The following is a 22,500-nucleotide window of genomic DNA, read 5'->3' as shown; positions in this document are numbered from 1 at the left end:
TTTAACACGTGCCCACACAGAAAACAAATCTGCTATCATCAGTCTGCTATTGACATCAATAACCTCACACTACAATAATCTCCACCCCTCCCTCCCCCCCCCTCTTTGCACATCACCCGTCGCACACCTACATATACATCTTTATACACACAAACACATAAGCACAAATTGGCACCGTATTAAACAACACAAAATATCTGCAACAGATTTCGCCGCCCCGAAGAAGCCATTGCACCGGCTGAAACAAAGTTGTTGGCGATAATCATTTTTTTTCAAAGGTGAGATAATAAATTATATATAAAAGGGAAATCGTTATCTACATGGTTTTCTGTTGTATCTTTTACATTTCATCGTTTTATGTATCCATTTAACTACATCCTCAAGAAAGGATTTTACAATTCGAAGTTTATAAAGAATTTTTTTTTTTTTTACCGAGCTCTGTCGAGTTTTATTGACCTTTAATTCTATCTCTGAGGTATTTCATGCTGAGGATGACATCTGTTTAGCAAAAACCCAAAATATTTCATATCATTCTTTTTGTAATTGGCCGCTCTTTGGAATCGAAGCGTGTGCGCATGGATACTACAACCAACGAAATTTTAGAATGACTGCGCATGCATAATGAAAACGAGTAACTGCGCTGAGAATAGTACTATAGTCAGGTTTAAAAAAAATTAATGGCGCGTGTTTTTCTGGTTTTTCTCAGCTGTCCATCTATGAAAAGTTGTAAAAATTTGTGTCAACCTTTGAATCAATTTGTCTTAACTGACTATATATTTTGGACCGTGTTGATGCCATATCAAAAAGTTTTCTTCTTTAAGACCTATAAAAAACTCTACTTTAAAGCCGCTGTCACATAATTTGAGATTTTACACTGTAAAAATGTAAAAAAAGTTGCGCACCACAGAATATGACATGAATTCATAGTTTTTCCAAAAAATCTTGTGATGACACGTAGTTCCGGCTAGTGATTATGAGTTCACGTCATGCTTGTTTCCGAACGACTTGATAGGAAAAGGATCCAAAACAAATTTGATATGTATATCATCCAAAGATGTATGGAAATGGGTGAACGTGAGTTCTGGACAGAGGATCATTGATATTCTTGCAGGTGGTGAAGATACTTATTTAGGAGAATGCCATACCATTTTTTTTTGCAACATCTGGAAGGTAGAGACTATCATTCTGGGGTCAATGCAGAGGGGATTGAAGACTGTATAAAGAACCGTTTGCTGCTTTTCCTCGAAGCACTCAGCCGTATTGCATTGGACAACGCTACACTTCTGTGGCCCATTATCACCTCAATGCTCCAACTTCGGGAACTATAAAAACTGATATGATTGCATGGCTCCAATCAGACAGCACTACATATTCTGACTATTTATCAAAGGCTCAACTATAATCAAAAAGAAACAAACCAGAAACAGTTTTCAAAGCAGACTGTCTAATCAATGAGTTTTGACAGGTGGTTGCGCGACTTCCCCCATATCACTGTGAGCGCAATCCAATCGATCTCATTTGGACCCAAGTTAAGGGAAAGATAAGAGGTGGAACACCAAATTTACTCTCACCGACGAGCAATAAATGATTATATATATAATAAGGGAAGACTTGGAAAAGGCATGCTCCAAATTTAGCAAACTGGAGGAAAATTAGATTTCATTGGATAGAGTGATGCCATGAAATCATTCCATAGTCGTTTCATTTCTCCGTTTCCTCTTCCTCATCATTAGAATGTGATGATTGATGTATCCAGTATGTCTTTGTTCTTGGTGGTGGTGTTGTTGTAGTTGTTGTTATTGCTGAACACATGTACATATTTTTGTGGAAACAATGTATCATACATTGATGAATTTCTACTTTTGACAGTTTACATTAATTTTATGCAATCCTCTTTGGCAAAAAACACAAGCTATTTCTATAAATATGGCAATAAAAAAGATGTTGAAAGTGCGTTATGTTCACTTTCATTTGTATTCATCAGTAATGTGTATTGATAGTTATAAAATGTAGATGTCTGATAGTTAAGGATTGCCATTCGTTCCTTCATAATCAGATTACTGAATGTATATCGTTTAAGTTTCAATTAACCGAAATTTCCATTTTAACGAATTCCTTCAAAATGGATAAGCGGAAAAGTCATAATTTTGATCCTGTAAATCATCTGTGAGTTACGATCCTTACCAGTTATCGATTTTAATATAACTGTTATAAGCAAACTCCTTTCCTATTGTTTTACAATTAATGTAAAAATATTTTTTGATTCAGACAAATTGATTCAGAGGTTCATACAAACTTTTGCACCTGTGCATTGAGGGAGAGCTGAGAAAAAGAAGAAAAACAAGCGCCACTTATTAAAAATCTGACTATAATTACCATATACTGTCCTAGGTGAATTAATATATCGGGAATGAGATTAGCGGAAGAGTAGCGTCCCTTGATTGGACGTCACCTTACAGAGAGAACGTCAACTTAAAGATCGCTGAGAAACTATTTAACTAACCGTGCGGTTAAGCGAGGACGAGAGACGCATGCGCGAATCATAATGACGTTTTCTAACTTCTTCAAGGGACGCTATTCTTCCGCTGATCTCATTCCCTATTGTGTCTTTAATATGATTATTCAACTGGACGCATTTTTCTTTCATTATTATATCATCTTCAATCTTCATTGACGTGTATTAGCAAAAGGCCCCACGGGCCCATTACTGCAAATGTTCAGTTACAGTCCAATCAAAACTGGAAGCTGTCACAGATTACTTTGACGAGCAAATACATTCAAAACTGTTTTGAAAGTTTCCAAGCATTCAACATTCGTTATTTCCGGTGGTAGGACATTCCAGTCGTTTATTGTTCATGGTAAAAAGCTGTGTTTGTATGTCTCTCTTCTTGTAAATGGTTGTATGTGTTGTATCTACGTGTAGCGTGCCTATCTGATTTGCTTTTTATGTAGATAATGATGGGTGAGTTTGGGTCGTTGATATTACGGGATACTTTGCACCGGTTTTTCAATGGTTTCCATTCAAGTGACTGAAGGGAAGGCATGACACAACCCGGGTCTCTGGATTTGTATCCGGTTGCGAATCTGCAGCTACTTTGTCAATCTTGTCTATGTCATTTTTTTGTGTAGGGGTCCCACACGGCACTAACAAATTCTAATATTGGCCTGATAAGTGCTGTGTATGCCTGTACTTTAATTCTTCATGGGCATTGGGTTATATTCCTTTTGATAAACCTCAGCATCCTACTTGCCTTTGCTGTGATATGTTCAATATGGGTTGGCCACTTAAGTTTCTGATTGAGATTGACTCAGAGGTATATTATGGAATTGACATGTTGTAAGGGATGATCACGCATTGTGTAATTGTGAGTATAACGCTTTTTCTTGTTTGATATTGACTGACATAAGCATTTTGATGGATTGAACTTCGTGTGCCACGTATCTGACCACGTCTGGAGGGAGTCAGAATCTTTATGGAGTTCATGTGCATCTGAGCTACTATCTATTGTCCTGAGAAAGAAGGATATCATCTGCAAACAGTTTAGTTTGTTGAAATAATTCGTTTCCAATGTCATTTATAAATATCAAGAAGCATAAACGCCCAAGTACTATTCCTTGTGGTACTCCTGATAAGATATTACATTTTTCGCTTGTATTTCCATCAATGACAACTTGTTGCGTTCGATTACAAAGCCAGTCCTTGAACCAAAGTAGAAGATTTTGCGGTTTATTTTTAAATTACAAAGATCGCTCTAAAACGCCTTTTATTGATGTAGTATACTGTGAGTTCCAATTGTAAAAATAATCGAGGCTTACCTCTAAGGTGAAGATTGTTTGAGATTTTAACTCACTGTCGTCAGGAACGTAGTTGTAAAATGCCTTCCCTCAATCTCCCAAATTACTTTTATTTGGTTATGATTAATTGTATTAAAAATTTTAATGTGAGGCAGAGAATTATGACTTCTGTGAAGTTATATACTTGCTAAAGTATGACTGTCAGTAATGAATGTTTCTTACGACTACGTTCCTGACGACAGTAAGTTAAAATATCAAACAATCTTCACCTTAGAGGTATGCCTCTATAGTTTTTTACAAACTGTTGTCATCAACGTCATCAGAGATGAAATAACCAGAAATTATTTCTTCAGATGTCGTCTTCCCCAAACTCTATAGATTTCACTTCCTGATATATTTACGGTGTTTCTCTAATTCCCCTGAAAGTTTGTTTTTATGGTGGTAGCCATGTTTTTTTCACCCTAGTTACGATGTTGTTAAGAATTTTCGTTTTTGATATAAGATACTGATTTTATCTGTTAGTTAGATATTTTATATTTTAAGTTATGAATACGATTATAACTCGAGCAAAGCGGAATTCGGAATATTGAGGGTAATGAAACAAAGTAGTCAGAGAATATGGAGAGCCTTTTTAAAACTTCCCACAAGTCGTTCTGCGTCACCGTTTGTAGCGGGATGATAGGGAGCTCAAGTAAGATGTCTGATTCCCCTCTCCCTACACCATGCCTGAAATTCGTCAGAAGTGAAGCATGCTGCGTTGTCTGACCCGATTGCGTGAGGATAGCCGAGGTGAGCAAAATCCTCTTCCGGAAGTCTTGTTGTTGCTTTCGTCGATGTCGAACTGGTTGCATGAATGCATGGCTGGCATTAGATAAGCAAAAGTTTAGTCACAGGAGAAGGGTAGTAAAAGTTTAAAAATCAAAATATCAAGCAGCCATGTCTTTTTATTTACTTTTTATTTGAAAAATCAAACTTGAGAGTATACCTCTTGCCGAATTTGAATTCGCAGTGCCGCATTTGCTTTCCTTTTTGCAACCATAAGAGTTCTCGTTCTAAAATTAGACACGGTTTTACTTGATGAATGAATTTTGTGATGTCAACTATTTAGAAATACCTTGCACATTTAAATTCCTTATCCCGCGTTTTCCCTCTCAATAATATATGACGAATTTCAATTCGTAATTGCAACACCGAATTTGAAGAGCAATAATGCATATTTGCTCTGTAAACACTATAAAAGGGGGAAAGAACTTATCGGATGTATACTCGTTCTCAAAATGCAAATAATTAATGCTTTTTGAGAACACAAGTTTAATGTACTCTCCGCACAAAAAAAAAATTGTTCTTTTGATGATCTCCAATTTTCAATTTTCTTGTTGGGGGGGGGGGGGGGTTGTTGTAAAAACCAATGTCAATATTAATTGAGCATTTTTTGACTCCATCATCTTTAGATGTAGAATTTTTCCTCAGAAGAGAAGTTCTCTTAATTCTTAATCTTCCAACAATGGCTGCCATTTTGTTGACGATGGAAATATCTCAACTTCCCCGACTTGTCTTTGTTGTAGTCCTATCCATACGAGTGATCGAAATTAAGGCCAAAGGGGCGTGGTCTTTGACTTTACTTTGATCTGTTCGCTCAAGAGACGATTTTGTGGTCCTTTACTTCACGCACTACTAAGTGGTTAATTCTTTCACTTAAAAGCGGGTTGTAGGAATGAAGATTTCATTCACCGCACCTATAAAGGGAGATTTAGTTATTTTAAAAAACCGTCCTCCTCACCCCAAGGAAAACAAAACAAAGCAAAAAAAAAAAAAAAAAAAAAAAAAAAAAAAAAAAAACCCAAAACAAAACAAAAACAATTGACAAAAAACAAAACAAAAACAAACAAAGAAAAACTGCTCACTTTTATTTTAAAAAAGCAATCATTAACAGTAACTACTGAGCCATCTATCATCTCAATTACGTCCACAGCCGACAGGAGCACATAACATATATTCGCACACATTTACACGTCAATGGAGAAAACAAAGGAAATGGTTGGAAATGTTTTAGCATGTCAAGCAAAACGACAGGAAAACTAGCTAGTTATTTTTGTTGTAAGCGCATGACAGCAACAGGACATTCATTAATCAAGATGGAGTTTCCCTTTTCTCCGTTTTATTTGCAACACGAGGCAACGATGTTCTTATGAATAGAGTGTTACGTAGAGGGAGATAAGACGATGTCATCCAACTTTGAAGGGGACACAGTCGTTAATAGACCATACAAGCTAACTACAGCCTGGAGCTGGCTTATGGGCGGGGCTACATGTTATTTTTTTATCGAGAGGAAAGGAATTTCAAGATCATTTTATTGATAATAATATTGAGATTAGCTCTGTAGTATAGTGTTGCCTCTTTTCTGATAATGAATTGATGGAACCTGAATTGATGAAAACTGATTCTCATTAAATATGGTCTTTTGACATTTTCCAAGACAATTCACCTACGTTTAAATTACGATCGGATAAATGGGAATTTTCTTGTGATTCAGAAGTTTATACCTATAGCTATGAAAGACGCTAATTTTACCAGTGATAGTGAGGCGAAAATCGTTTATTTTGCCTCTCTCTCTCTCTCTCTCTCTCTCTCTCTCTCTCTCTCTCTCTCTCTCTCTCTCTCTCTCTCTCACTCAGTTAGTCGCAAAATTTAATCTTATACTTCCCTTACTATATTTACAGACCAATCCTCAATCACGACCCTGATTTCTCTGCTTTTATCTTAAACACAAAACAAAAGACAGGACTAAGGGTTAATAGTCATCGATTGTTATGTTTAATCGAACTCTACAAGCCGACTGCTAACTTGGCACCGTTAGTCAGATAATATCATCTCGCTAACAATAACCACAGCGGACTTTCTTAAATAATTACACTGAGTGATGAATACGAGCGACTCAACTCAAAGATAACGATGCAACTACAAGCTTAAATGTGTTTTTTTCACAGCACCTTTTATCTTTCCATCAACAAACGTCCGTCATATGAAATAATGATTTAAAAAAAATGAAATTAAAACAAAATATATAAATAAATAGATAATTAAATAAATGAATAAATAAATAAATAAATAAATAAATAAAATAAATAATAATAATAATAATAATAATAATAATTAATAATAATAATAATAATAATAATAATAATAATAATAATAATAATAATAATAATAATAATAATAATAATAATAATAATAATAGTATAATAATAATGATAATAATAATAATAATAATAATGATAATAATAATAATAATAATAATAATAATAATAATAATAATAATAATAATAATGATATAATAATATAATAATAATAATAATAATAATAATAATAATAATAATAATAATAATAATAATAATAATAATGATAATAATTGAATTGAATTGAATATGGCTGCGCATTCTCGATGGATGCTTGCCGTGAATATGTGCGTCATTATGTGTAAAGGCTCAGATGGGGACAGTTTTTCTATTTTGAACAAATTTTTCTACTTTCTCAAGATGTGTTTGGTCTCTGTATTTATCCAAGGATTGTTATATGCACATATTTTTGTGATGTTTTTGTTATTTTATTTTGCAGAATTTTGATTCTGTGTCTAGATCTGAGAGTAGGAGCTCTCTTGGGATGTTGTTTTTAATTGCTATCACTGTACCTCCTCCATTATGGTACATCGATCATTTTTGCATAATATGTCAAATCCTGGAGGGAACATTTCTTAGTTATTTTATATCTGGTTTAAGGCATATCTCTTCCAATAATAATATCACAATTTGCTTCGTACATAAGGACTGAAAGTTCCTATCTTTTTGTTTATTACACTTTGAAAATTAATTATTAGAAGTTTAAGTTAAGGTATTATTTTCGACCTTCCATGTTTGTGACCATCTGTCATGTTCTTAATGCTGGTCTTCTGCGTTCTTGAATCATGTTCATTAGCTATTCATTTTTGTGTGTGTGGTGACTTGAATTCAGTCCAAAACTTTCTAGTTGTTGCACAATATCTCTTCACAATGAGTTGTTGTCAATCTCTCTGAGATGGTGCAGGTCGAAGAAGATTTTATTGGCCTCAATTTTTAGGGTTTCACCTCGGTGTGATTTCGTGTTCACAATGTATCGATTTAAATGAAGAAAAGGATGGAGGTCCTACATTGTATCTTGAAATCAGGTCATGAAACAGTTCAGTGAGTAAAAACGGTCATTAAATGTCTTTCAAAATTATCATGACATAATAATAATAAAAATTAAAAATATTTCTTAGCAAAAGCGTCAAAAAGATGAATAAAACTGTAAATTTTATAAAATCACATCCTTGGGAAATATCACAAAAAATAGAAATAGGCAAAGCGACCAAAACACGCCCACTCTGTCCCACCACTTTCTGTGAATAGTATTCAGACGCGTCTGTATAAAATCATATCTGAAGCGAAGCGAGTTGTCCGCGAGACATCCATCTGTCTACTTAAAAACATTATTTTACAAAATAAGCTGGTTATAAAAAAATTATGACTACTTATCCGTCTCATAATCGTAAAGTTCACACGAGCGTTGGTTCATGGTTATTGGCCCGTGACAGGGACACACACACACACACACACACGCACACACACACACACACGCACACACACAAACCCCCCCCCCCCCCACACACACAAACACGCACACAAATCATTAAAATAAATTACCGAGTAAAAAATGGAACGATTAAAATGTTTATTTGACTAGTGTCGACAAACTATACGATAACTGGCGTAATTTTCGAAGTTATATACGCTGTGCATTGATTTAAAAACCGAGACTCGTACTATGAGTTTATAGTAAAAAGTTATCCATGTCATTAGCTTGTTACGTATAGATAGAATGCGCTTGGCCAAGGAGTTCACAACATTGCCATCCGGAAGTATAACGGACCAACACACAAACTCTGTGTAGCCATGAACTTTTATAGTCTGGTTAATACAGTTTAGTGAGAACAACTCACAAACGCGGATGGCAAAAACAATAACAAAGGCATGAGTGACGTCATCTTCGAACTATCTATAGCAACAAGAGAGAACGAGATATATGAATATTCTGATTGATAATGCTTAACAATGCACGAAAGGTGAATAAGATTGCTGTGACCTCACACCGCCAGTACTACGGAAAGTTGCACTATTATTTTATCTCACAATGAAATGCCTGAAGGCACTGTCTGTGATTCTACTAACGAATGAGTGAAAATGGAGAGGCTTCGTATGGGAACAAAACAGACAATGGACGTTTCGGGTACAAACCCTTCGTCAGCACAATAATACACAAATAAACGTGGAAAACAAATAAAATAAAATGCAAAATAACTTGTATCGTCTGTACTCAATTACAAGTCTGTACAAGTTATTTTGCATTTTATTTTATTTGTTTTCCACGTGTATTTGTGTGTTGTTGTGCTGACGAAGGGTTTTACCCGAAACGTCCATTGTCTGTTTTGTTCCCATACGAAAACTCTCCATTTTCACTCTTTCGTTAGTATTTTCACGATCACCGGCTTCAGGTAGCCACTACCGTTTTCCTCTTGTCTGTGATTCCCACGACCTGTCAACAGTCATGCCTATGTTAATCAACAAATACACAATGTCACCAACTGCGTGTTTGCTGCAACCTTGTGTGAAGATACTTGAATAAGACGCTTTATTTTGCTTATTAGGGATGGTGTTTTGTCTTTAGTTGGAGCTGTGTCTGACTCTTGACGTTTCGAGGCACCCGTTTTAATAATAGTATGATTCACCTGAGTGCTGAGATTGCCTTTGTAAGTCGTTTTTACATTGATATTGCTGATGCGTTGCACAATGGTCTGTCTATTTCAAATTTATTCCATGGATTATTACCATTTGTTGACTGTGTGTGTGTTTTTAGATAAATGTGTCTTTAATTTGATATCGAAAAGTAAATTACGCTGATAATCTCCTTGATAAAGCCCTCAACCAAATGTAGGCTTCATATTTTGTGAGTAGTCATTAATGCGGTACTTTGTCGAAAGCCTTAGAAAAATCGAGCAGCATACATGGTCCCCGCTGTTTAGGTTGTCAGCTAGTTCTTGAGCAGTGATTATCAGTTGGCTTTCACATGATCTGCTTTTACGGAAGCCGTGTTGGTAATCTGATAACGCATTGTTACCCGCTAGGTAGCGCATGATGTTGCTGTGCATAATGTGTTCGAGTATCTTGCTACAGATTCACGTTAGTGAGACAGGCCTATAGTTAGATTATTTACTTTTGTCTCCTTTCTTAAATATTGGCGTTTTGAGAGCTTCTTTCCATCGATCTGGTACTTGTCCTTGTGCTAGTGATGCTTCAAATATTTTTGTAAGTATTGCGGTTATTTCAGCTGAGCATTCCTTTGAGAAGTTTTCCTGGTATTCTATCAGGGCCTGTTGCCTTGTGTGGATTGATGTTTCGCAATAATTTTTCAGCTCCTGATGGGTTTATTGAGATATCTTCTATTGTTTCATGCCCGTTCTGAGGTTTTGATGGGACGTTGTCGGTGTTCTCATGTAATCTAATGTCCCACAAGTTCTCCCACGCGTATGTATCCACCCACGCAAGACTTTTTCAGTAAAATGATAATGCCTATATATAGATGAAAATCCACTATGCCCCTTTGATTTAACATGTTCTGACTTTTAAATAATATGTCCACTGTTGGGATGAAGGTGATTCGTATTTTGTAGTCAACATTTTTGCAAATCCTGAAAGAAAATTTTATAGGGTTCATGAAAAAAGGAATGCTGCATGAGAGGATTGTCTAAAATAACAAGACTAGGAAATCAGACTATATTCTAACTAGTGTTATATGACATTTATATTGACTTTCTGTCTTTAAATTTCAGGGCCCAGGGAAGAACATTTAACTAAAAAAAGTAACAATAGACAATGAGCTTTGTCGGTAATAGTTGTCACCGTCTGTCAACTGCATGTACTCATTGTACACGACCATGTTTGGCCAGTTCTAATCCCCTCCCAGACGATGCTTCAAAGATTAGAAAAATAGGACAATGGTTCCTGTGTCCCCCGTCTGGAAAAGTCGGAGCCATTTTCCTCGCTTTACTCCTGTTTACGATATGGTGGGTCATGCTCATCGTCATGACCAAGGAAAACGCTTTGCATGGGGGTAAATTATATCCTATGATAATTCTCTTTATCGCTTGTTGGTGCGGTGGCTACTTAATCAGACCCACGACACTGCCGCCCTTACTAGGAATGCTTATTGCAGGCGGTGTACTTGGAAACGTTCCTGGTATCGACATAGCGAGACAGATCGATCCCGAGTGGTCTTCAACAGCCAGGTAAGTATTCTATCTGTAATTTCTGACTTTTACAGATATTTAATTTACTAAAACAGATCACAACTTTGCTAGTTTTGTTATCGTTATTCCCGACAAATTCAGAAAAATGTTATCTCTTGATATGCTTAATTACGTTTTTATTGTTTTTATTTTTCCCTGAGGGATGGTTTTGAGCCAAAAATGGCCCATGTACAGTATTTTCCTTTAGGCCTTCATTTTTTAAATCATAATAATAACTATTATAATGGTCGTTTAGTGAGAATTAAATCTAAATTGAAGTTCAAAATGATTAAATTCTACATTAAATGATCTCTCATTCATGCGTTTTAAATGGTTCGTTACCTCTTACACTCATGGATTTCTCAATAAATCTTTGTTGTGGTAGCACAGGTCGGTTCTAACCGATGATTTCCTTTTTTCATGAAGATATAATAAGGCACCACTGTCTGGGGATGGCTTTCACAATTAGAATTATGATAAAGAATTAATAAGAATTAATTAAAGCAGATCCACCTATACTTATATTTGACAATAAAGTGAGGATCAGATTAATTTTGAGATATTTATAATAAGTTTATTGATTTACTGAAGCCCATATTTGCCATCTCACTGTAGTGTTTAATAATAACGGTAATGATAATATAATAAGATACAATAATATAGTAGTAATAATAAGTGTGATGATAATATCAAAAGTCATGATAATGATAACAATGATGATGATGATGATAAGAATAAAAATAATAATAATAATAATAATAATAATAATAATAATAATAAATAATAATAATGAGGATGATGATGATGATGATAATAATAATAATAATAATAATAATAATAATAATAATAATAATAATAATAATAATAATAATAATGATGATGATGATGATGATGATGATGATGATGATGAAGATGACGATCATAATGATGATGATGATGATGATGATGATGATAATTATAATACTACTAATAATAATAATAATACTAATAATAATAATAATAATAATAATAATAATAATAATAATAATAATATAATAATAATAATAATAATAATGATAATAATAATATAATAATAATAATAATAATAATAATAATAATAATAATAATATAATAATAATAATAATAATAATAATAATAATAATGATAATAATAATAATGATAATAATAATAATCATAATAATATAATATAATAATATAATATATAATAATAATAATAATAATAATAATAATAATAATAATAATAATAATAATAATAATAATAATAATAATAATTAGGATACTGAAACGATGATGATAATGATTATGATAATAATAATGATAATAATTACTGGTACTACTACTACTACTACTACTACTACTACTACTACTACTACTACTACTACTACTACTACTACTACTACTACTACTGCTACTACTACTACTAGTACTACTACAGCAGTTAAGCGATCTATCCAGGACGCAAACTCATTACCGCAATCGTGAAGAGTCGCAAACCCACCCGGAAACTTCATCACAACAGCACCGTTCAACTAGATGCTCTGTAGTTTCGTGCTCTTGACCACAACCGGTATATGTAAAACATGTGGCAAGTCCCCACTGATGAAGTGAGCCTGCTGTTAAGCAGGTTCTCGACCGAAGCCGATTGACACCCACACAACGTCTCCTCTTGCTGGTGAAAAAGCCTGGTAACTTCACTCCCAGTTTCGAGGAGTCGATGCCCCCCCCCCCTTTTTTTTTTGTTGTTGTTAGGGATTGAATTCGTCCAAATCGACTTCCATCTCGTATATGCAGCTCTTTTCGAAGTCACGAAAGCTATGTGCAAGGGTTGCTGGGACTTATTTCGGCTCGAAACAGGACCCTGACCATTATGCGCTTGAGAGGAGAGGGGTATCTCAATTCCTTCTCTCTTTGATCTTATTAATTTGTCCTCAGAAGCGCTTTATATTATTGGTAATTTTGTCTGCCTCACATTCCGGTGCTGCCTTCGAGAAATTCCGGTCAGTATCCAATTTCTTTATCAGTCGCCAAGCATATCGGATAGAATGTGTGAAGTCGTTTTTGACAGGGTCTCCTTCCACCGTTGCTTCCCTCTTTCTGCCAAAGACTGAAGTAGTTTATCGGCTACCTCCTGAGACTGGGTCTGCTGATTCTCCTTGTACGGCTTTTCCGGCTCTTCCGTCCAGCAGGGGGTGTAGAATTTCCGTTTGCCCCGTATAATAGAATGGTGAAACAGCAGCCTGTTAAATCTGGTTATGTTCTCGGTCTTGGGAGGGAAAGCAGGGCAGACCTGCTCGATATAGGAACTAAATTTCCAGTTAGCCTTCTTGAAGTTCCATCTGCAGAGTGGAAGAAATTTCACCATCGGGATTGTCACCCCAGCTGAGAAGTAACTCTTTGCACGAGATATTAACAAATGGATTTATTGATTACTGATGCCCTCACTTGTGAAAATAGTGATTAATAATACTAAATCTTGACTTTAACCTGGGGAGAAAAATATTGTTGTGCGGCTACGTAGTCTAGTCGTATGACACTCGCCTTTGGATCGGAAGGTCCCGGGTTCAAATCCCGCTTTGAGCGACGCACATTTGAATAATTAATTGGAAAAGGCTCTTTACCCAAATTTACCGTATCCCGGTGTAAAATGAGTACCTTGCCATTAACAGTGTTGTATTTGTCTGAAAAAAATTGCAATTTCGCCTAACTGGCGTCATGTTTCCACTTACTTGTTAAGTTTAGTTGTTGGCTAGGGACAACCTGTAAAGCGCTAGAAACAAGTATAGTGGATATTGCACTATATAAAAGCTCAAGGTTTTAAAGTAATAGAAGAAAAAAAATGTGGCAATGGAATAGGAGTATACTGAAACGTTACCGAAAAAGATGATTCTTCAGTTTCTATTCAAAGTTTTCCATGGATGTTTATTCTCTTATTTCTCATGACAAAGGCAGTGTATTCAACGTTCTGGGACAGGAGAAAGCAAGGCTTTTCATCCCAGGTTTATGCCCAGTTTGGGGGGAGAGGAAAAAAAGACACCTTTGCGGTCCATATTGAATATTGGAGACAATAGTAGGCAATCGGAGACAACGGACATAATCGGGGACAATCGTAGATAATCGGAGAGACGATCGGAGACTAATGACTTATGAATAACATTTTAAATAACATTAATATGAATAGCTACGCGCCGCTCAGAGCGGGACACAAATCTCTGACTCTCCGATCTGAAGGCAGCAGCCTCTTATGGTTCTCACACTACTATGTTATGACGATCGACCCAATCAGCAAAGTCCGGTCCGCATTCGTGCACCGTCGCGAACCCGCCTGGTAGCATTGTCACAACACACCGTTCGACTAGATGCTCTGCCGTTTCGGGTTCTTGCCCACATTGGGTACATGTTGGACATGAGGTAAACTACTATGTTCATGATCTGAAGGCGAATGCCATACCACACGGCCACATTCTAGAAAACAATTCAATGATTCAAAGAAAGAAATACGCTGAATATTTTGAAGGTTCCGAGTGTGAAAATTTGTTATTCGTTATTTTCCCCGCGTTTGAAAGGGTTCATTCAAATGCTTAAGACATGGCATTATGTTGTCTTTTATGTAATGTAAAGCTGCTTAAGTGTTGAACCAAGAGAGACTTAACTTTCTGTGCCATCATGATGAGAATATCTCTTATTATATTTTTTTTACACTTGTATCAATACAACATTTATGTCTATATATCGGCAACATGGAATCTGCGGGCATTAAAAAAAAGATCTAATATTTACAGCAAGAATTCTCATTGATTACATCGAGAAGATGCAAAAAAATGTATCTTTTATCACCTTGTACCTCTTATCGATAATTTCATTTCAGATCTATAGCCTTGACTGTAATACTTACGAGAGCTGGGCTCGGTCTTGACCCTACAGCCCTCCGAAAGTTATCATTGGTCGTGCCAAGACTTGCGTTTGTTCCAAGCATCGCCGAGGCCTTGGTGGATGGGGTGGCAGCAAAACTGATTCTAGGTTTTCCCTGGTCCTGGTCGTTCATGCTGGGGTAATAATAAGTAGTCTGTTGATGATGACGACGACGATGACATTGAGATGATGATGATGATGATGATGGTGATAACGATGATATTATTGTGTTAGCGATTGGGGCACTAGAATGTGAGTTATAATAAATGTGGTCGGTCCCACAGAACTCTCATTATATCAAAAAATCTGACCATGAACCTTTATTCTTACCTGGAAGTGATGGTTCATATTGGAATAGCTGACAGTCGACTTCCAGCACTTTGATAAGAATATCTTAAAATTTCAAGTATTTTCATCTCTATGACCAATATCAAATACAAACTAAATATGCAATGCGTCAAGTGTGGTTTCTTGTAAATATTGAGGTTTAAAAAATCATTTCTCTTAATATTACATCGTTATTGAAGAACTAAGGTTACAAATTACAAGAGCAAGATATGAAGTGAATAGAAAAGTGCCAGAAGACAATAGAGAATAAAATTTTTTCGCGGCGGTGGTGGGGTTTGAACCTGCGACCTTATTGGTACGACAACTCCGCCTGGCAGGTGAGAGCGTGGCTCTACCGTGTGAGCTATCCACGAACACAAAAATATTCGTTTCAAACTCAAAGTCATTACTAGATCCCTCTCTCACCCACTTCTTGAGACCGCCGATTCGTTCGTACACCACCATCGCGAATAATTTTGACCAGCAGTTAAGCTTAATAGCCAATATTCTCAACACAAACATATAACATAGAAACGATTGAGACATTGAGTATGCTCCGGTGTATGGGGTGAATTTTTAATTCAGAAAAGTGAGTGGAGCAGGCACTTATGTTGGTAACAACAAGATATGAAGTGAATAGAAAAGTGCCAGAAGACAATAGAGAATAAAAATTAAAGTATTTGTCACAAAAAAAAAAAAAAAATTTATTCTCTATTGTCTTCTGGCACTTTTCTATTCACTTCATATCTTGTTGTTACCAACATAAGTGCCTGCTCCACTCACTTTTCTGAATTAAAAATTCACCCCATACACCGGAGCATACTCAATGTCTCAATCGTTTCTATGTTATATGTTTGTGTTGAGAATATTGGCTATTAAGCTTAACTGCTGGTCAAAATTATTCGCGATGGTGGTGTACGAACGAATCGGCGGTCTCAAGAAGTGGGTGAGAGAGGGATCTAGTAATGACTTTGAGTTTGAAACGAATATTTTTGTGTTCGTGGATAGCTCACACGGTAGAGCCACGCTCTCACCTGCCAGGCGGAGTTGTCGTACCAATAAGGTCGCAGGTTCAAACCCCACCACCGCCGCGAAAAATTTTTATTCTCTATTGTCTTCTGGCACTTTTCTATTCACTTCATATCTTGTTGTTACCAACATAAGTGCCTGCTCCAAATTACAAGAGCGATATTCATTGTAAAGATTTGGAAGTAATAGACGATTGCAATGTCGTTTTGGTCCAGTAAATCGCTGCACATGAAGCTGCCAAACATTATGGAATAAAAATTATAATACTCTTTGGCTTGGAGCAAGAGACTAAAATAATTATTAAAGCCCACATGGCAGGATCCTTGAACTTCCTCAAAGTTGGAAAAAGATTACTTATTGCTTTCTTGTCATGACTGTCTTTACTTTAATATTTTCTTCTAAACAGTTAAAGTTTTTGCGGATATTGAAATCGATTAAATATGAACTCATGATTTTTGAAGAAAGCATTAGAGATATCAGTGATTTTATCACCCCACTAGAAATACTTCTAACATTCCATTTTGGAATCAGGAGAACACCTCAGCACGGGTAAAAAGATAAGAAGAAAAAACCCAACCATTTATTAATAAGCTATTGATCTACTACTCTGGAGAGACAATTACAAAAGACTGTGCTATCTACTGCGGCCTGATTTCCTTTACATATAGATAAAAAATTTTGCTGCTTGAAGCTTGAAGGAAAAAATAACAATATGTATTGAAATTCATTAAACGAAGACATATACTTTATCAATAAAACACTTTGAATGAAACACCAAGGACGAATGAGATATGTGAAACTCGAATGTGAGAAAAGGGAGTGTTTTTCGAGGTGTCAGACACGGTTGCATACTATCACCATCAATATGCACATAGAAGCAATCATGAGAGAAATACAGCGTGATGGACATGATCTTGATTTTGATGGTATCGAGATCCAGGGCATCATCATACCAATAAACGTACTGTGCTAAGCAGATGAAAGCAGATGAAGCTGTTCTGATGATATAAACCTCTGACAGACTCACAAATCCTGTCAAGAAACACCGAGTAGACAGGGAACTGCACTTAGATGCAAAGAAATCCAAAATCATCTACCCAGAGAAGAGTCCTCGCTAAGAAGTATATAATTTGTTTCCATATGAGTTACAGTGCATTGTGTTGAATGCAACTAACTATGAGACACAATCAATGGCATTCACTCAATATATCTTGGCTCAAGAATAGAGTCAAATAGTAACACAGGTCCAGATTGGTACTTTCATCGGTTAAGTTAACTGCCATGTCCCTGGTGTGGAAGTGTCATGGAGAGCTCCTTATCCCTGTCCTTACCAACTATAGGAAAATTGTCACATTCGTTACGATACAACCAACATTTTTCTTATACAAATTTCTCTTGTACATCACAAAATTTAAAGAAAATGAACAGTGTGTTGTAGAGCATGTTTTGCTGCAGAAATTATTTATCGCAAGAACTTACTGCTATTGTGTTTGAGTGATAAAAATCTATTTTTGTGTTATTAATTGGGTGTGAAGTTTTGGGGAAAATCATGAAAATGGCTGGTAAGGAGAGAGTTAAAAGAAAGAGTCCTGCATAAAGAACCTGTATTTTCCCATATTGATATACGACTGTGAATACTGTACAATTAATAACAAATGATGATAAAAAGAGAATAAATGTATTTAAGATGAAGTGCTAAAGATGGATCCTATAAATCCCAACGTCATCCAAAAAATTGAACATCTTCTTTTTTTTGGAGAGAAATAAATGGGCCCTAAATGCCGTCTGATCATGTCAACCCACAAGAAACTGAAGCCACCATACTAAAGCCACATAAAAACACGATTCAATTGATGCTTTCACCTCTTGCTGCTAAACAAGGCAAACTAATGACATGGAACCTATTTTACTATTATTCTATAGCATGAGTCTTGAGTTAATCAATACATTTTATCAAAACTAGTCGAATAATATTTCAGTGGGATTCTTTTTGGACTAAAAATAATGACTGTGGAACTGACTAAATAGTCAAGGGGACGGAATGGGCTAAATGACAGGAAATTTTATGATTGTTTAATGCTTAGTAACGGCCGAACCATTCGTTGGAATGCTTTTCATAAAAGGTGCCTGCGAGAGTTGGTGAAGCAGAGGCATACCAAGTAGAGCGTGCTGTCAAGACACAGCAGACTGGATGGGGAGAACAATCACAGATACAGGACCCATGGCTTATTTAAATGCCTTCAGGCTATTTGAGGGACACCGTCCAACAAGGGTGTGCCTTAAAGAAGAAGAAGAAGAGATTTAAAGAGTGTCAAATCTTGTATCTTATTACTTCGCTTTCACTCTTTAGTAGAATATGAAACCTCATGGATCAAAACAATATCAGCCTTCTCTTGCACGCACTCATAATCAACAGAATTGATTAATCTCGTAATCTACTGTCTGGTCTTTAAACTTCAACTTTGATATTTTTAAAAACCCTCCAAGACAAGAGAATAATGACCTGGTCAAACATAAGAGAATATATTGGCCCTGATCTGAATAATCTGCTATGGTTACCTGGCCACAGATAAGCTCAAATTAAGATTGACTTCTAAGTTTCACATTTATAGGATCACAACAATGATATCAGAGTATAGATCATTTAAGGCTCTCAAACTTACATGGCAAAGTAGATCAACTCTTAAATATTGTTTGAGCAATGTCAAAAGCGCTGTTAAGAAAACTTAATTATGTTAATAATACCAGTAAATATTAAAAGTACGGAAGTACCAGAAGACAAAAGAAAATTATGGCGATGGGTTTGTAGCTCTGAACCAACAGAGGGTCGCTTAACAATCAAGGCAATCCACAATTTTGATGGGTTTTAATCGAACCTGAGACCCTCTCAAGTGTTGAGAACAACTTATTGCTCAACGCCTGGCTATCACATGTTTGAGGTTTTTTTTTTTGTTCTTTTTTTTTTTTGTTATGTTCTGACCCCATTATTTTGTTACAGTAGGAACTAGAGATTGATTCTACTTTTGAAACCACTTTTATTTGAATTTGGATGGCGTAATTGTAGAGCATCCTTCTTTCAGCCAGGCAGGAGATGTTTGTACCAGTCAGGTAAGGTTCGGTACCTATTTACAGCAATGCTGTTATTCACTATTGTCTTCTGACACTTCTCTTCTATTTGCATAGCTTGTCATACAAGTGCAGACTAAAGACTGTTATGCATGGAGTATATATTATTATTCGTGATATTCATTGCCATTCTGTCATTTGGCATTGCAAGTGAAACATGATTTTATTCCCATATTGTTAATATCGTGTGTTAATTAAATTATTTTAGATGCTGCTGCTGCTGCTGCTGCTGCTGATGATGATGATGATGATGATGATGATGATGATGATGATGATGATGGTGGTGTGATGATGATGATAATCTCAATGTTTTAAAAACTATTGTTATTGCTCTAGTTTTGTGATGGCTGTTGTATCCCCTGCTGTGGTGGTTCCTTCAATGTTGGGTTTGTCAGATCGTGGTTATGGCTTGAACAAAGGCATACCTACTCTTGTCATTGCTGCTTGTTCTCTGGATGCTGTTCTTGCAATTACTGGCTTTGGGGTTTTACTAGGAATTTCATTCTCGGAAGGTAAGTTTATTGAGCAACAAAATTTAGATTAAGGTTAGATGTAAAAAGTTCAGGCCCTGTTTCTACAAAATTAAGTACCAAGAATAAACATTACCGAGATTAAAAGAAACAATAATTAACATTTCAAGAATATTTTCATGCCCGGTCTAATTCAATTTCTCCAGTATTTATTGATAGGTTGTTTAAACTAGCAACGTTAGTGATATCCTTTAATGTTTATCATTGGTATAATATTATTATATATATATATATATATATATATATATATATATATATATGTGTGTGTGTGTGTGTGTGTGTGTGTGTGTGTGTGTGTGCAATGCATGTGATGAAGTACCATTCAATGGGCTAATCGTATAATATAGACACAATCTATTGCTTAATTTTTGCTCACATTCAATTAAAACACTAGAAACCAAATTGTCCAGAATGGATCTGTACTGCACAAGGGTGTTAGAACCGTGGGCCAGGTTAATTTTATTACAGTCCATTTCTTATGTTGATAAGCATGAAAAAAAAGTAATCCTGAACTGTTATTTACCTTGTAAAATCTGATATATTTGTTCGACTCAAACTCATTTAATACAGTTCTACTGTATTTAACTTTCTGGTCACAATAGCAACAAAAGAGCAATTTTGATTAAAAGTTGATTCGAAGATTTTCCCATCCAATGATTAGTTCTCTGGTCTTGTTTATTTGACGGATCAAGCATTGGTGCAGACTTGCGTCCCATCCAAAGGATAGAAAGCGGTTAAATAATTCACAACAATCTATCTTTCATTGATGCATAGACTGGGGATCACTAGAGCTACCTTTGTTTTTAGCTATGCATGTGTCACGAGCTTCTAAATCATTTTACAGTTTTAAGAAATGTGATTACAATATCATCATCATAGACTCAACAATCCAAACAAATTGACAAACTTTAAAGATTTCATATATTTAAATGGAATTGCATTTTAATCGCTGTTGGCATACGTTTTATTTAAAGTATACACTGTCTTCATCCATAGCATCCATATATAAAAGAAATTAATACGACCATCCGCGCAGCGTTAAAATGCCGTTGCCATCAAGTAAATGGGTAATCCATCAGACTAACGTATGGTGTCAACAGGAATCACCATTTTCCTGAACGAGTCCTTGACCTTCCGAGTAACAAGACAATTCCTTAACCACTCGGTCACCTCGCTCCCTTTCCTAGTATAAATTGCTCTCCAGGCAGATCTTTTTCTCAGCTGAAGAACATAAAAATGAATTTAGAACAAGGGCTGAAGATAAATCACGTTCCCGCAGTGCATAGAATGAGACAAATGCTCTGTCCATCATTTGAAGACATCACCAATGACTTTGCTCTTGTAAAAGCAGAGAAAAAAACATTTTAGAAGGTTAAGAAAAATATATTAATGAATAAAAAAGTTTATATCTTAATCTGAAAGATTAATATTTTAATGTCTTTATTCTTTAAAATTATTTTTCTGTCTAGGTATCCAAAAATCATATTTGACACTGACATATTATCTGAATTCATAAAGGGCCCCAATTTTCAAATATCTTAGGTCCTAATAAAGTCTAACTGCATGCATATTTTCAAATTATTTTTAAGTAAAAAGCCCAGATTGAGTAGACTTTCAAGTGCTCACACCTTTATTATAGGAGTATTACACGATTTTGTAGTCCCATTTTCATTACCTCTCTGCTTTTCATGACAGGTGATCTGATATGGACACTTTTTAAGGGTCCTTTAGAAGCTGTCGTCGGAATTCTGTATGGAATTGTTGGCGGAGTTGTTCTCTGGTATCTTCCACAGAAATCAAGTGTATGTATTACTTTGCACGGTTTAAAAAAAAAATAGGGAGTTAGGAAAGGGTCAGTTTTCATGACTTTCTTTTAAGATTTGTTTTTCGCTCACTATTTATCATTTTTGTTTATTTGTCTCGCGGCATTTATTTAGCGTTTTCACTTTTGTTCCATAACTTGTGTCGTAGTCAATATGGAAACAATATTGTTCAAATCTCATATTTCAAAATTTCCTACGTATTATTCTCAATAGATCTTATTTAATCATATCTCTGTGACTTCTTAGTGTATTATAAAGCTTTGCATGATGAAAGATTTGTTCTTGATTCTTCTTACAATCATAAGAGTGTGACTTTATGGGCTTTTGATACTCACCTTCGTACATGTAGGATTTTGGTTCGTGTTCCTATTTGAGTGCCGCACAATTGAGTCATTAGAAAGGCTCTTGACTCACATTCACTCAAGGTAGAACGAGTACCTGGCGGATAGAAGCGTTTTCTCTGTTTGACAAGAAAACAATTGTAATAGGTACGTGTCTCGTTTTAAAAGTTAATTGCTGCTGTTGGCTTGGAACCTCTAATACGGCCCTTTGAAAACAATGAGTGGATTTTCTGTTCAAGTTTTTGAGTGCTTTAAGTATGCTT

The 22,500-nt window shown here is 35.6% G+C and overlaps 1 protein-coding gene across 2 annotated transcripts in view; it reads left to right on the top strand.

The window, feature by feature from the left end:
- Window positions 1-22,500, top strand: part of LOC144972615 (sodium/hydrogen exchanger 9B2-like) — a 69,853-nt gene that overhangs the window by 17,222 nt on the left and 30,131 nt on the right. The window contains exons 1-5 of one of the 2 annotated variants that reach the window (XM_078914052.1): window positions 9,548-9,616; window positions 10,697-11,152; window positions 15,018-15,200; window positions 19,880-20,055; window positions 21,769-21,875. In XM_078914052.1, the coding sequence (XP_078770178.1) occupies window positions 10,740-11,152; window positions 15,018-15,200; window positions 19,880-20,055; window positions 21,769-21,875 (879 nt within the window). In that variant the 5' untranslated portion in view covers window positions 9,548-9,616; window positions 10,697-10,739. Of the gene's footprint in view, window positions 1-9,547; window positions 9,617-10,696; window positions 11,153-15,017; window positions 15,201-19,879; window positions 20,056-21,768; window positions 21,876-22,500 lie in introns of those variants that run through there. The other variant, XM_078914050.1, reaches the window with a different exon arrangement.

The sequence above is a fragment of the Berghia stephanieae genome, chromosome 5, assembly GCF_034508935.2.
Source record: "Berghia stephanieae isolate SIO BIC M18660-M18661 chromosome 5, UCSD_Bste_1.3, whole genome shotgun sequence".
Lineage (NCBI taxonomy): Eukaryota > Metazoa > Mollusca > Gastropoda > Nudibranchia > Aeolidiidae > Berghia > Berghia stephanieae.
Note: the sequence above shows the minus strand (reverse complement) of the source record. Positions and strands in the feature narration are given on the sequence as shown.